Source organism: Gymnoscopelus braueri, assembly GCF_963280865.1.
Source record: "Gymnoscopelus braueri genome assembly, chromosome: 16".
NCBI lineage: Eukaryota > Metazoa > Chordata > Actinopteri > Myctophiformes > Myctophidae > Gymnoscopelus > Gymnoscopelus braueri.
The window spans coordinates 44476451-44491214 of NC_137616.1; the positions used below are offsets into that span (position 1 = coordinate 44476451).

The 14764-nt window shown below is 41.4% G+C and overlaps 1 protein-coding gene across 1 annotated transcript; it reads right to left on the minus strand.

Annotated features, from left to right (window-relative positions):
- Window positions 1-4053: 4053 nt before the first annotated feature.
- LOC308103000 (transmembrane protein 272-like) lies at window positions 4054-12154 on the minus strand (the record flags this gene model as incomplete). Its single annotated transcript, XM_080452855.1, has 5 exons — window positions 12056-12154; window positions 11902-11952; window positions 11450-11656; window positions 10492-10675; window positions 4054-4102 (listed from the first exon to the last, which is right to left on the minus strand). The coding sequence occupies exons 1-5, from the start codon at window positions 12072-12074 to the stop codon at window positions 4054-4056; spliced, it is 510 nt and encodes a 169-aa protein (XP_080308981.1). The 5' UTR covers window positions 12075-12154.
- Between the last annotated feature and the right edge of the window lie 2610 nt (window positions 12155-14764).

A 14764-nucleotide genomic window follows, 5' to 3' on the forward strand; every position in this document is an offset into this window, starting at 1 on the left:
AGATCTCCTGACATGAATTAAAGAATACGAAGCCCAGTGTGGAGCCAGCAGACAGTCACACAGTGTAAGAACTGCATGGCAAAAAAAGGTCTTCTTTTCCCCCAACGCAACTATAATGAAACTGCGGATCGGGGCCACACAGCCACCTATTAACGGACTAACGGTCTTCCAACCGTTAGACCGTTAACCGTTAGAATCTAACGGTCTATTATACCAAGTGACTGAATGTTCATTCTAGCCTGCAGGTTACAGTGGGTGGAAGTTCAGTCAGCCTGATCAAGACAATACATTTACCATTTTTTTGCAAAGTGTGTGAAAGGAAGGTGATATAATGCAAGGAGTATAGGATGAGGGAACAAAGCCAGTATCTATACATTACCTCCTCGATATTTAATCGCGTGTAATGACATCCGGTGCAATGTGATGATCCCCGGCGTCTTTCTCTCAGGAACCGTTAGAAACCGTTAATCCAGTCACTACACACACTTTACACACTTCCACATTAAACGTGGATTTGGCGATCATCAAAACCAGAGACAAAAGGCAGTGGTGTGGTGGGTTAGAATGGATACAGATCTCATGCATGTGATCCGTGCCGCCGGGCCGCTTCAAGACAAGCGCATCTTCCACAATCTCCTGGATACCGAGTGGAAGCCATGTGGCTCTAGTGCGCATGCGTGGGGGGAGCACGGCACTTTTTTTTTTTTTTTTTTTTTTTTAGGTGGGTCTCTTTGAGAGCAATGGCTCTCAACCTGTGGGTCGGGATCCATCTTTGGGGATACATTTTTTTTATGGGTCGCGAGTAAATATCCCTTATTTTTTTCGTTTCCTGTTTTAAAAACATACATTTATATAATTTTTAAATATAGGGGGAAAAAAAGTTTAAACAGAAACAATACAACTTTTTGTCAATTACAAAAAGTAAAAAATAAAAATAAAATCAAAAGTGTTTCAGAAGTAGTGAAAATAGCAGATCTACAAGCTCACAACGCCGCACGAAGCTAAACTAGTTTGGGTCCTTGAGGTCTTGAGCTAAAACGTTTGGAAACCACTGTTTTAGAGAGAGCCAGTGTTGGTCAAACGTAGGGGTCGCAGCACCGATTGTGAGTAACTTTCTCATAGAGTTATGATGTATCACAGTGCAATACACCTCCCAACCGATAGGGTGGCGTAGTTGAAAGCTTACGGAGAAAATGGTCACCGATCGGATTCAAATGCTTTTTATTAAACAATACGGAATATATGGGTACTTATGAGGGCCCGTACATAATTTTAACATTTGTGGCCATCGGGTAAGTACTTTATATCTGAAATTTGAACGTTTATGTAGATGTAAGAACCAAAAAGGGAGAAAGTGCAAACACTATTTTGAAGATCATCCAAGACGGTCATGACAGATGACCGTTGCATTACGTTGCCAGCTTATCTACTGTATCTGTGCTGCTAGAGATAGAAGGTTTGTGACAAGTAGCCTACGTGGTGATATTGCCCTCTTCCGTTTTCATCCACTAGATGGAGGCACTACACTGTCATTTAATAATAAAAGCTGGCTCTCTCAGGGGCCCATGATACCAAGCCCTCTGTCTGTGGGGCCCTTCACTGTAGGAAGCCTAAATATTATACAATCTCTCTCTCTCTCTCTCTCTCTCTCTCTCTCTCTCTCTCTCTCTCTCTCTCTCTCTCTCTCTATATATATATATATATATATATATATATATATATATATAGGTAGTGACATATACAGCTTGAAAAACTCACTCCATAATTATGATCACTCCAATGCGCTTGATGCAAAAATATAATATTATGATGTAGGGCGTAAAAGTGCATGTAACAGGCTCAATAGTTGGACAAACGACAGCCAAGGTTTCAGGTCAAAAGTACACTTTGTTTCCGAAAGGCCACAAAGGGCTTGCCAAGCCTTGGTGTATAGATAGCAGTGGTGGAAAAAGTACTCAAATGTTTTACTTAAGTCAAAGTATCAATACTGCAATGTAGAAGTACTATGTCTGGTGTTAAACATTTACTTAAGTAAAAGTACAAAGGTATTGGCATCAAAATGTACTTAAAGTACCAAAAGTAAAAGTGCTGAAATGTTTGAAAATAGCAGATCTACAAGCTCACAACGCGTCGCGATGCGACGCGTTGTGAGGCTATTTTCAAAAAGCCTATGTATAAAATAGGGCTGAAGTGGTTAATGTATGTTTTATAATGTAATAATTTATATCTGCAAAGTAGTGGAGTAAAAGTACAATATTTGTCTCTGAGATGTAGTGGAGTAGAAGTAAAAGTACTGAAAATTGGAAATACTCCAGTAAAGTAAAAAAAATACCTCAACATTGTACTTAAGCACAGTACTTGAGTACATGTACTTAGTCACTTTCCACCACTGATAGATAGTAGTGTGTAGTAGATAGTCACAAGGGAAATATAGAAGATAAAAACAGATAAAAGCATGCCATAGACCATATTCACACGGCGGCCATGTTTCTATGAAGTCAATAAAAGTAGCCACCCCGGGTGGCAGCACTTTCAATGTTAAATTCCAATATGGCCGCCGTGTGAATATGGTCTATGGCAGAGGCTCTGTCCCTCCCTCCCTGTATGTTTGAGTTGAATGGATGACTGATATATTATCCTGTCATGCACAACAGGTGTGTAGTCAGTAGTCACACCCATGGACCAGTGGTTCTCAAAGTAGGGTCCAGGGACCCTCTGGGGTCCTTGAGGTATAGTCTCGCGAGCAGGCATGCAATGCTCATTTGGTATGTTCTTGCACTCTATTTCAATGACGTGACGCACGTCGCTTAACACCTACACTGCAAGTCACACAATGGACAAGTGATATGCATCTAGGCTTATTCCTATGTTAATTCGCTAGGTGTGAGTCGGGAGCCTTTGAAAACTTTGTTGAGGTGCGAATTTAAAGTAGTTTTATGCGTGTGCCTGCGCGTGCTCCTGGTCAAATAGGTTCCGGCACGGCGTGCAAGGCTCGCGAGCCAGACTGTTGCCTCCCACAATTTATAACATTCAGAGATTGTGGAATAGTTGTCTGGCTACGCGAGACTACTTGAGGGGGTTCCAAATGGACCATTTACAGTTCCGTAACTCTGAGAGTTGAGGGGGTCCTGGGAAATTAAAGTTTGAGAAGCACACTCATAGACAATGGTCACACCCTGAGTCCAATTAAGTTTGACTCAGGCCAGGTGTGGCTGCTTAAATCAGCCATCCCCCATCCCAGTGATTCTAAATCTTTTTTTTTTAAATCAAGGACCCCCAGTTTTTCATTCATACTATAATGGCTTTCTTTCAAAGAGACAAATCAGGAGAAAATCGACTTGATTTTAAACCTTTCTCTGTCCCAGCAACACACTCTCGCGGGATCTATCACCAGTAAACATCGTTTACTATAGACCCCTTAACAGACGACGTCACACTGATAAGAACCGGTATGCGTGCAACCAGTATGCGCTCAATGAAACCCATTCTGTCAGGTCTCGCTAGGACGCGCCTCACTAGCCAACACAAAAGAGGGGGTCGGGGTGTGCTGAAACCAGCGCACCCCAAAACAACAGGTTGGGAATTGATTGGATGAAACAATCACCTGTGCATCCAGTCTCAATGTTGGTAAACAAATAATTGGTCTATTTGTAGGATTTGTGCACCATTTCGCCTCTAATGGCTCCAATTGGGATGGCGTATATTTAATAATTGAATATCTTAGCTTTAACCCCCCCTGGGGGGTCCTCAGACCACACATTGAGAATCACTGTTCCCACGGTGCACAAGTGCAGCGCAGCAACAGTGTGTGCCAATGTTTGGTTTTGTTTCCTCAATACTTACTCAATACAATGCCTTCTCTTAGAAAGAGAAGCCATTGTTGGCTCATGCTACATCATGTCAAATCAGTGTATAATTACATTCTACACACTCTTAAATCTTTTCCTGGCAGTCACAATGCATTGCATTGCACAGTGACATTGTATTGATTAATCATTAAATGTTTTTTTAGAAATGATTTGATGACAGAAACAATCCCTAGTGAATGTCTTCCTAGATGACAGAGGACAGCTGCATTTCTGCAATGAACAGAATCCTGTTCCTGTCAGACAAAAACAATGCAGACGCGTGTTAATTACACATAGATTTGATACACGGAAAAGCCCTCGACCTGCCGTGATTTATATTTGTAGTAAAACAAGAAAGTGTTAAAGCTCAATGTTCTATAGACTCACTAGAGTGTTTGCTCAGTAACAGATCCCTCTCTCAAGTTGTTTAGAACACGCAAAATTTGGATGAAATTGATGACACATGGAGAGCAGGGGTCTTCAACATTTTCCAGGCCAAGGACCCCTTAGCTGAGAGAGAGATTAAGCAGGGACCCCCACTACATCTTTTATAAAATTGTGTTGCAGATTAAACATTAATAGGTTCATAGACTTGTTTGACAGCACTATCACCAGTGTTGTGTAAGTTGGTGTTTTTTTGTTTGTTTACAGTACCACACGTATGTTGACTCATGTTAATGTGTATTTTCAGACATTTAAAAGCTTAAATTCTGAAACCCAAACATGACCTTTGGCTCTGTACTTAGTCTGCTCTTTTTTTACCTCTACACCAAACCTCTTTGCCGAAAATAGCAGATCTACAAGCTCACTGCGCACTGCGGTATGTTGTGAGCTTGTAGATCTGCTATTTTCGACGAATGTTCCCCCACAATATGGAAGCTCAAGTGGTTCATGTAAAAAAATAAAATAAAAAAAAGTTCCTATCACACAAAGATTTGGTGCCCCCCCCCTGTAGTAACTCTGAGGACCCCCTAAGGGTCCGGGACCCCCTGTTGAAGGCTCACTAAAGGAGAGAGCCGTTGGCAACCCTGGCTAGCCGCGGAACCAATTTAGCTAAGACCAATTAGAATGTAAACTCTCTCTCTCTCTGTGTGTGTGTGTGTGTGTGTGTGTGTGTGTGTGTGTGTGTGTGTGTGTGTGTGTGTGTGTGTGTGTGTGTGTGTGTGTGTGTGTGTGTGTGTGTGTGTGTGTGTGTGTGTGTGTGTGTGTGTGTGTGTGTGTGTGTGTGTGTGTGTGTGAGAGAAAGAGAGAGAGAGATAGACAGAGAGAGAGATAAACAGAGAGAGAGCATCCCCAGAAAAAAACGTTTGTCTCTCTCATTTCCCCTCATAATCTAAGGCATAAATCTGTTTTTTAAACCTAGCTCACGGCCCACATGGAGAGAGAGAGAGAGAGAGAGAGAGAGAGAGAGAGAGAGAGAGAGAGAGAGAGAGAGAGAGAGAGAGAGAGAGAGAGAGAGAGACACTGAAGGAATGAGGTGTATCATTGTTGTTATGTGTGTGTAGGAGAGAGAGAGACAGATGTTCTGTGGGATCTGCTCTATGTAGACATATCCATATGTCTGTCAACCATCATCTACTTCAACATCACATCACTACACCACACGCACACGCGCACGCACGCACGCACGCACGCACGCACACACACACACACACACACACACACACACACACACACACACACACACACACACACACACACACACACACACACACACACACACACACACACACACACACACACACACACACACACACACACACACACACACACACACACACACACACACACCCCCATCTGAATATGTTTTGTGCCAGGGACCCCCAGAAGAGGAGATCTGTGTTCAAAAAATTCAAAATCATTCAACACTTTCAAGATCTTTGAAAAATGTTCAAAGATAGCAGATGTACAAGATCGCAGCACGGCACAAAGTGACACGCCGCTATTTATTTTCCTCATTCTGGGTTGCATTCTTGGTGCATTTATCAGATCTACCAGCTCACAACATGTGACGTTGTGAGGCCTTGTGTGAGCATGTAGATCGGCTGTTTTTGGCAAAGAGATTTGGTGTAGTGGGGAAAAAGGAGCAGGCCAAGTAGAGAGCCCTGAGGGAACCCTGCCAACTAAGTATATAGGGCAGGGGTCTTCAACGTTTTCAGGCCAAGGACCCCCTAGCTGAGAGAAAGATGAAGCAGGGACCCCCTCTATATTGTATATTTTACTTATTGTAAGTCGCTTTGGATAAAAGCGTCTGCTAAATGACTGTAATGTAATGTATACAATTGTGTTTCAGATAAACATTTGCTGCTCTTCTTCCCTCTATACACACCTATAACTCTTTGCCAAAAATAGCCGATCTACAAGCTCACAACGCCTCGCAGTGCGAGGCGTTGTGAGCTTGTAGATCTGCTATTTTGGCTAAAGTTCTCCTCAGTAAAGGGATACTAGGGTTCAAGTGGTTAATGTAAAAATATCAAATCACACAAAGATTTGGTGGACCCCCTGTATTAACTCTGAGGATCCCCTAGGGGTTTTGTGAAATTACATATTTACATGTGTGTGATTTCTCTTTTTTTGGCTGTGTGCGATATTTTCTTTCGAATACGATATTTGTAAGCCTCCGGTACGATATTTCAACCATTTTGCACCTGGCAAATGTCCCACTTTCTCCATGAAAAGGGTGTAGATTTCCCACTGATTTCCCCATGATTTGCCAATGGCAGGGCCTGTGACGTTCTGGAATGGCACGTGTGTACATTCCCTGGCTCTGCGCGTTGAGTAAGAATGTGGCAACATCAGGACAGTGATGTTGGTGCTGGCGTGTAGTGTACCAGCTGGCCTATAATCAGCTACCTTCTGACTATATGAGCCCTGTGCTGCCAAAACCCACGGCCACCACACGGTGGAACCAGATCAAAGCCGCCGTGGGAGGTCTCAGGAAGGGCTTGCAGAGTTGTGGGTTGAATTAATGAACCTCCAGTTAGTTCATTAAGAGTCCTGTCGGTTCCATTAATACAGGGCGTGGTGTGTGTGTGTGTGTGTGTGTGTGTGTGTGTGTCAGGGGCGTGCTGGGACCAAAATTCAGCTCTGGGATTTTCTTTTTTTTTCCAATTTTTTTTTTTATATACTTTTTTTGGGTGGCCCACTGGCCCTTTGGCGGCCTGTAAATGGCGCGGCCGTTCTGGAATTTTCCCGAATTTCCCAGTGGCCAGCACGTCAGAGATAGTTGGAGTCTAGTGTAGCCTAGTGTTACCTAGCTTCGTTCCCAGCCTCACTCATCTGCGAATAGAAGAGCCTGGTCACGACCTAAAGCAGAGGTTCCGCTAAATTCCGGTACTTCCTCAGTCGGCCTGGGCAAGACACCCAGCGTGAGTGTTACCACATTAAGCATTCTGTTTTAAGACTAGCCATGGATCCAAGACGGTCATCTGTCATGACAGTCATGGATGAACTTCAACATACAGTAGTTCTCCCTTTTTGGCCTGTACATCTACATTAACGTTCAGAGTTCAAATATTGTATAATAAGTGCTTTAATACCCCATGGCCATGGATTTTACAATTATGTACGGGCCTCAGAAGTACCTGTATCTTCCGTATTGTTCAAAAAGCATTTTAATCCGATCAGTGGCCATTTTCTCATAGAGTTATAATGTATCAGAGTGCAATACACCTCCCAACCGTTAGGATCGCGTAGTTGAAATCCGATCAGTGGCGAAAACGGCCACTGATCGGATTAAAATGCTTTTTATTGGACAATACGGAAGATATGGGTAAATCTGATGGCCCGTACATAATTGTAACATTCGTGGTCATGGTGTAAGCACTTTATATTTGACATCTGAACGTTTATGTTGATGTCCAAAAAGTGAGAAAGTGCAAACAAACACTATGTTGAAATTGATCCATGCCTGTCATAATATATGACAGTCATGTATCGGGGCTATTTCAAGACTGACTTTTATCATTTGAGTAGACTTCTGAAACAATATGAAATTCTAGCCTACAACAAAGGGGTGGAAATAGATTCAAACAGCACATGATGTATAGCTCTACCTAAATTCAGTTCGCATAAATGAAAAGTAAACATGACATTTACCTGACAAAGAGCACTTTGGAAAGGTGCACTAAGGACTAGTTATCTGTCAGGCTCTAACCGACAACACCTGTTATCATCACCAAAATGTGTCTGTTCAACACCACACACTGAGACACATTCAATAGGCTCCATGCACAGCAGCCATATTGGAAAGAAATTGGGCCTCTTCCTTACTTCCTTCACAGGTGTTACCAATGATACCAATGAAGGGTCTGTTCCATTCTGGTCAAACAGAGTCAGGGTAGTGATAATGTGCATGTTGGCTCACTGGAAACACTCTGCTACACCATTTGGTCTCAAAGTGTGGTCCAGGGATCCTCATGGTTCCTGGGGGGGGGGGGGGGGTTCCAAATGGCTCCTTACGGTGTGCGACTCTGATAGTGTACAAATGGGACCAAATGGACCAGTAAGGGTCCATTTGTAAACTCTCAGAGTTATGGGGGTCTTTGAAATTTTAGAACCACTGTGCTACACTTAATGAAACCAAGCCTTAATTAGTACAATTGGTCAGGCCTCTGAAGGAAGTAAAGAAAGGGGCCCAATTTCTTTCCAAAATGGCTGCTGTGCACAGCGCCAATTCAAACGTAGCTCTAACATTACCCCATACCAGTGGTGGAAAAAGTACTCACACATGTTTTCCTTAAGTAAAAGTATCAATACTGCAATGTAGAAATAAAAGTAGAAGTCCAGAATAAAACATTTGCTTGAGTAAAAGTACAAAGGTATTGGTATCAAAATGTACTTAAAGTACCAAAAGTACTGTATAAATTACTCATTATGCAGAATGTCCCATTTCACAAGTTTTCAAATGTATACAAATCTTTTGAAAATAGATCTACAAGCTAACAATGCGTTGCATACTATTTTCAAATAAACCGTAATGTATATAGGGCTGAAGTGGTTACTGTACGTTTTGTAATAATCAAAATCTACAAAGTAACTAAATAGTTTTCAAATACTTGTAGTGGAATAAAAGTATATAAATATTTGCGTCTGAGATGTAGTGGAGTAGAAGTAAAAGTATTGAAGATTGAAGTAAGATAAAGTAAAAAATACCTCAAAATTTCATTTATCAAAGTGGTAATAGACCAAATAATGGGCGTACGGCGAGTTCACCGCAATTTTCGGCATAAAAACAAAAGGTGTCGAACTCTAGACGTGAAGGTGTAGTGGCCCGAACTTCTAGTTGGTTTAATACATCTGCAGATAATTGTGATTTTGTTCACCTGTGTCTGATTACCCCTTATGTACAGGTATTTAGACTTTGCCAAAATAACAAACTTTGACCAACTTTGACGACTTAGAATATTTATTGTGGACTGTATTGTCTTCGTAAGCTTTTTCCAGTACCCTGGCTTGTATAAATACATTTATTAAATACATTTCATGTGGCCATCTGATGTATTCATAGTACTCTCATGACATGATTTTATTTGTCTTTAACCACTTAAGCTCTATATATTTTTTGTATGACTATACTGTATAGCAGATATCCAGGCTTGTAGATCTCCCAACTTGTAGAGCGGCTATTTACAAAAAAATATATAACTTGAAAAAGATTCGCATTTCTGGGGAAAAAATGTAATGTTTTTTTTTTGTTTTAAGTGCGAAAGTGAAATCTAACACCACTGTGCTCTGCGGTGTCTCTGTCTCTCGCGCTGCCGTCTGTCTGTGTGTGTGTAAGTGAAATCTTTTTTAAAAAGCCAATCTACAAAACGGTGGAAATCTCATTTTAGGAGCAACCTAACAGGTGTCTGTGGAGCTCAATCTTTTTCTTTAAAGCCCCAACGTCATACATTTAAAGGAGCACTTCACCAATTTTCAACCTTCGTTGTATAATTGGTCCTCATTCATGCTCATTAGAAATTTTAGCATGGCACGATTTCTGTTTACTCACTCAGATCGCAAATACTCAAATTTTGGCCTAAAATTAAATTGGTGACCTGCTAAAATATATGACCATCTTGTAGATTTCACTTAACACACATTGAGGTCTTGCAATACGTTGCCTAAAATACGACAAGGTTTAACTCAGCAGTGATTTACGTCACAAGGTCAGCAATTTATCCGCAACACTGCCATGCTGTAGGACGGAGCCTGGAGGAGGCAGAGTATTGGGATCTGGCTTCTGTCTCAGAAGTGGGCTGGACAGTTCAGACACCTTCCTCCAATAACATCATCGGTGGGGATTCCAAGCTATAGGAAACTACAGCTTTCCTCTTCCTGGAAAGTTAGCACACTGAAATAGAAATCATTGTACTTGTATCAATTGTAAAACAATTCAAATGCTGTTTGAAATGACCACCGTTGAAGTCATTGGAGGCAGGTTTCTGAACTGTCCACAGCCCACCAATGAGACGCAGAGCCAGTAGACAGATATGGTACCATCTTATAATGAGCATTAGTGAGGATACATTTTCAATGATATGAAGATGAGGTTGAAAATAGGTGAAATGGTCCTTTATTTAAATATCAATACTTTTGCCCTACCCATGCATGATAGATAGATTTAGCCCATTACCCCCTAACCCTAACCCTAACCCACCAGGCATAATAATAATATATAATTGTGCAGAAGAGGGCCAATCCGATGTAGGCCAGAGTAATGCACCAGAAAGTAAACAGGTAGAGGGTCTTGTTACAATATTGATCCTCTTCCAGCGTTGAATTCAACGTTGAAGTCTTATTGTAGTTGATGGGTAAAGAGATGGAGTAGATCCACACGGAACCTGGAGAAAATGAGAACAACTATTTTAGAATGGCATTGGTTAATTCAATATTACTTTATCTTTATATAATAAACTCAGTGGAGTGCATACCTCTGCCAACACTATGCAACTGTCAAGATATGTCACTTCCACCTCAGATACGACACATTTTTGCCCTCGACTGTGATGTTTTCAACACAAATGTTCAATCATTTTAATGGTGACAATCATTCCCACCAAGTTTCATGAAAATCCGTCTCTGTCAAGTCTGTTCAAGTTATTTTACTAACAATCAAATGGAATGGGGTGAAAACATCACCCCCATCCAACTCTGTTTGGTGGAGGTAGTGATGATGGGCATTATGGTTAGTTTTAGTGTACTGAATCATTCCAGTTCACACAAAAAAGACAAATGATTCTGTCACCAAAACACTCAGTTGCCCCGCCTGTGTCCCACTCCCAACACAGTCGGATGTTCAGTTCATCTCGTTGATTGATTTTAAATGAATGAACAATGAGTAAATATAAATTAAATAAAGATAGTGGCTGTATTGCATTCCTAGGTGATATTAGTGATAGGGGTACTAGATCAGAGGGTGCCTGGTTATAGTAAGTTTTTGAAGTCAAAGGCAAAGACAAGCATACTATATTTTCATCAAAACATTAGTTCTTTGAAAAACTTAAAATGTGTGTACACTACAGAAAGGTGACTGGTGAGAACACACAACGGAGCAATACACCTGTTTGAGGATGTAATCCTCTTCTATTTGTTTAAAATCAGGTTTTCAAACTCACCAGCGATGAGCCAGCAGAAGAGGAAAAGAGAGGTCAGGGAATTCCAAATAGTGCACAAACGGAAGAGGGGAAAGGTGCCGTCCTCGGGCTCCTGCTGGGTACATGCCAAGCAGGAAAGCACAGCCAGCAGCAGGCCAAAACATCCCGACACCACCAAGAAGATGGGGATGTAGGGCTGCCTGGGGCATTCACCTAGGTACACTGCACCTGTAGGAGGGATAAGGGTGAGTCTATAGCAGTTTCTCAATGGGGGGCGGTACCGTCACCCAGTAGGCATTCAGAAAATTCATGGCCGTTTCAGTCTATTTGTGAAAATAGCAGATGTACAAGCTCACAATGCGTTGCATCGCGTGGGAACTCAAGCGATTAATTCAGAATGTACTTTTGTAAGTTTGGGGGAGACACCAAAAATTTCTGTTTTGGGTCTCGAGCTGCAAAGGTGCTCTACTCACCTATTGCAATCTGAGCAATGTTGATGCAGATGATCATCACACAGGAACACGCTATGGAAAGACGGAAACGCATAACAAATCTTTACTTCGCAAGTAAACACCAGCCGTGTCATGGATAATTGAAGACATTTCAGCTTATGCTTAGGTTTCTAACCTAGTATGATGGGTGCCATGGAGGTTGAGGAGGATCAGGATGTTCGATGTGATGTAGCAGACTTCTGTTTGACATCGTTAACGTCGATGACTCTAGCCTACAGAAGATACAGAATATAACAAGCTATGACAACTATACAATTATCCAGAGTGATTTACAAGTGCCAAATCAGAGTAAATGGCATGAACACGCAAAAGGTAGTAGTAAATAGTCACAGCAGAGTGCATATAACTGCAGTGCTTCTTACAAAAAGAAATGTTCAGTTCGTGGAAGACATTGGGCCTCATTAAAAAAAACATTTCTTAAATTCTTCTTACTTTTGCTCTTGAGAAAAGAGTCAACAGAGTCCCTCAGTTGTTGCTACCAATGGCCAACTGTGCCTACATTTGCATAGGTAGCTGCCCTGTCAATGCCATAAAAGGCATGCAGACTTACAGGTTGTGTGCAAATAATAAGCTTTGAAATACAAGATATATTGTTGTGTGACTCAAGGAAATAACATTTTCAAAAGTAGTGGCGAGACAGGATTCCTGTAGGGGCAGTTAAAAAAAGAAAAACATGGCAAGGAATTGAAGAAGCGAAATAGAAATAGTCTAGGGCCAAGACGATTTCTATTTCACTTCTTCAATTCCTTGCCTCTAGACTCTAGGCCTACACGGCAATGTGTTTATTGTATATTATATTTGCATTTCATACAGTACATTGACATACAGTATATGAGCACACTCTTGCAAAAATCGGGATGTAGGTTGAACTACTCAGAACTGGCATAATTTGGCATGTACTAGAAATGTCCAAGGAACCATTTTATGAACAAAATTGTTTGAAACTTATGCCGAATGGACAGAGGAGACTTTCAGTGTTCCAGGGACATGGGCCATTCTATGTCTTAGTGCTATGAAAGAACATTACCATAGTGTTAAAACAATGTCTTCATGCATTAGGCTGATGTACTTCTGTCAGACTGCAAAGCTATCATTTTGTTCAGGGGCAATAGCTGACAGAAGGCAGTAGTTTCCTCAACATTTATAGGGTTCGTGACATACGTAAATCCATGGTATATCCATGGTATCCGTGCCCACTGATCGCTCCAAATTGAAACATTCAAATAGGCTCCTCGGATAACTAGCTTGATAATTAAATGGACAGAGATGCCACATAATATGACATCCTGAATTTTATCATATACAGATGAGTGACAAATGAAGGAAAAACCAACAAAGTTGTCAGTGAGGTGTTGGGCCAGCACGAGCTGCCAACATGCTTCAACAGTGCACCGTGGCATAGATTCAACAAGTCTCTGGATCTCTACTGAAGGAATGGAACACCATTCTTCCTAAAGATATTCCCTCATTTGGTGTTTTGACGATGCTGGTGGAGAGCGCTGTCTAACAAGAACAATCTCCCATAGATGTTCATTCGAGTTGATATCTGATGACCGTGAAGGTGATACATTACTTTTGTACTCATCAAAGCATTCAGTGACCTCTTGTGCCCTGTGGATGGGGGATTGTCATCCTGTTACATCATAAATAAAGGTCACAAAAAAAAACACGGTGACCCATCTCTCTAGTCTAAACGGACAAGTGGACACCCCCCCCCCCCCCCACAGCATAACAAAGCCACCGGGGGAAAGCATTCAAGCCTATACCGTTTCTTTCCCCCATTAGTTTTTGATAATGGTTCTCAGATCAAAGGGAATGCCAAAATAATGATGTGCCTTTAAGACCAGTTTTTAGCCACTGTCCCTTAAAAGTAATGCAAGTTGTGAAGGAATAGATTTTCTAATTTATAAAACATTTTAAATTAAGTTATTTTTTATACGTTTTTTCCCCTATATAAAATACAAGACAGCCTAGCCTATATATATGTTCTTTCTTATATTATTTTACCATGACAGACAAGGATCAACCGTTCCTTATGCAACCACTGTAGGCCTTGCTTTGCTTTGCTTTGCTTTGCTTTGCTTTGCTTTGCTTTACTGTAGGCCTACTAAAGTTATTGCACTTTATTCATTAAATAGAAATCACTAATCCTTCTGATCACAATCTGCTCTGCTGTCACACGAACCATGAGGTTGGACTGCATTACACCAAAAGCCAGTCTGACCAAGTAAATTCACAGAGTGAGAGTAGCAATCCACCTCCACCCACACGACTTATTCTGGTGGAAAAAGTATTCAGAGCAGGGGCGTGCTGGGACCAAAATTCAGCTCTGGGATTTTCATTTTTTTTTTTTCAAAACATTTTTTTTATATACTTTTTTTGGGTGGCCCACCGGCTGTTTGGCGGCCCGTAAATGGCGCGGCCGTTCTGGAATTTTCCCGAATTTCCCAGTGGCCAGCACGTCCCTGGAAACAAGCCATAGGCTTTCTTGAGTTTAAAATCCACTGAATACCTTGAATTGAACGGTTCTTTCCTGTGCTCTTTTTTTTCTCCCAAACTGCTAATAAAGTATTCAATAAATCAATCAATCAATCAGGCTTGGCATCATTACTGGTTATCGAAGTAAAATTTGCAGTTGCTGTTATTAAGTATTAAGCATTTGCTTGATTGTCTAGAAGTGCCTGGCAGTCAGAAATGTTGTGATCAATCACAACAACAATAGCAAATTGTGGAATTACACTGGACTGAGAGAGAGAGAGAGAGAGAGAGAGAGAGAGAGAGAGAGAGAGAGAGAGAGAGAGAGAGAGAGAGAGAGAGAGAGAGA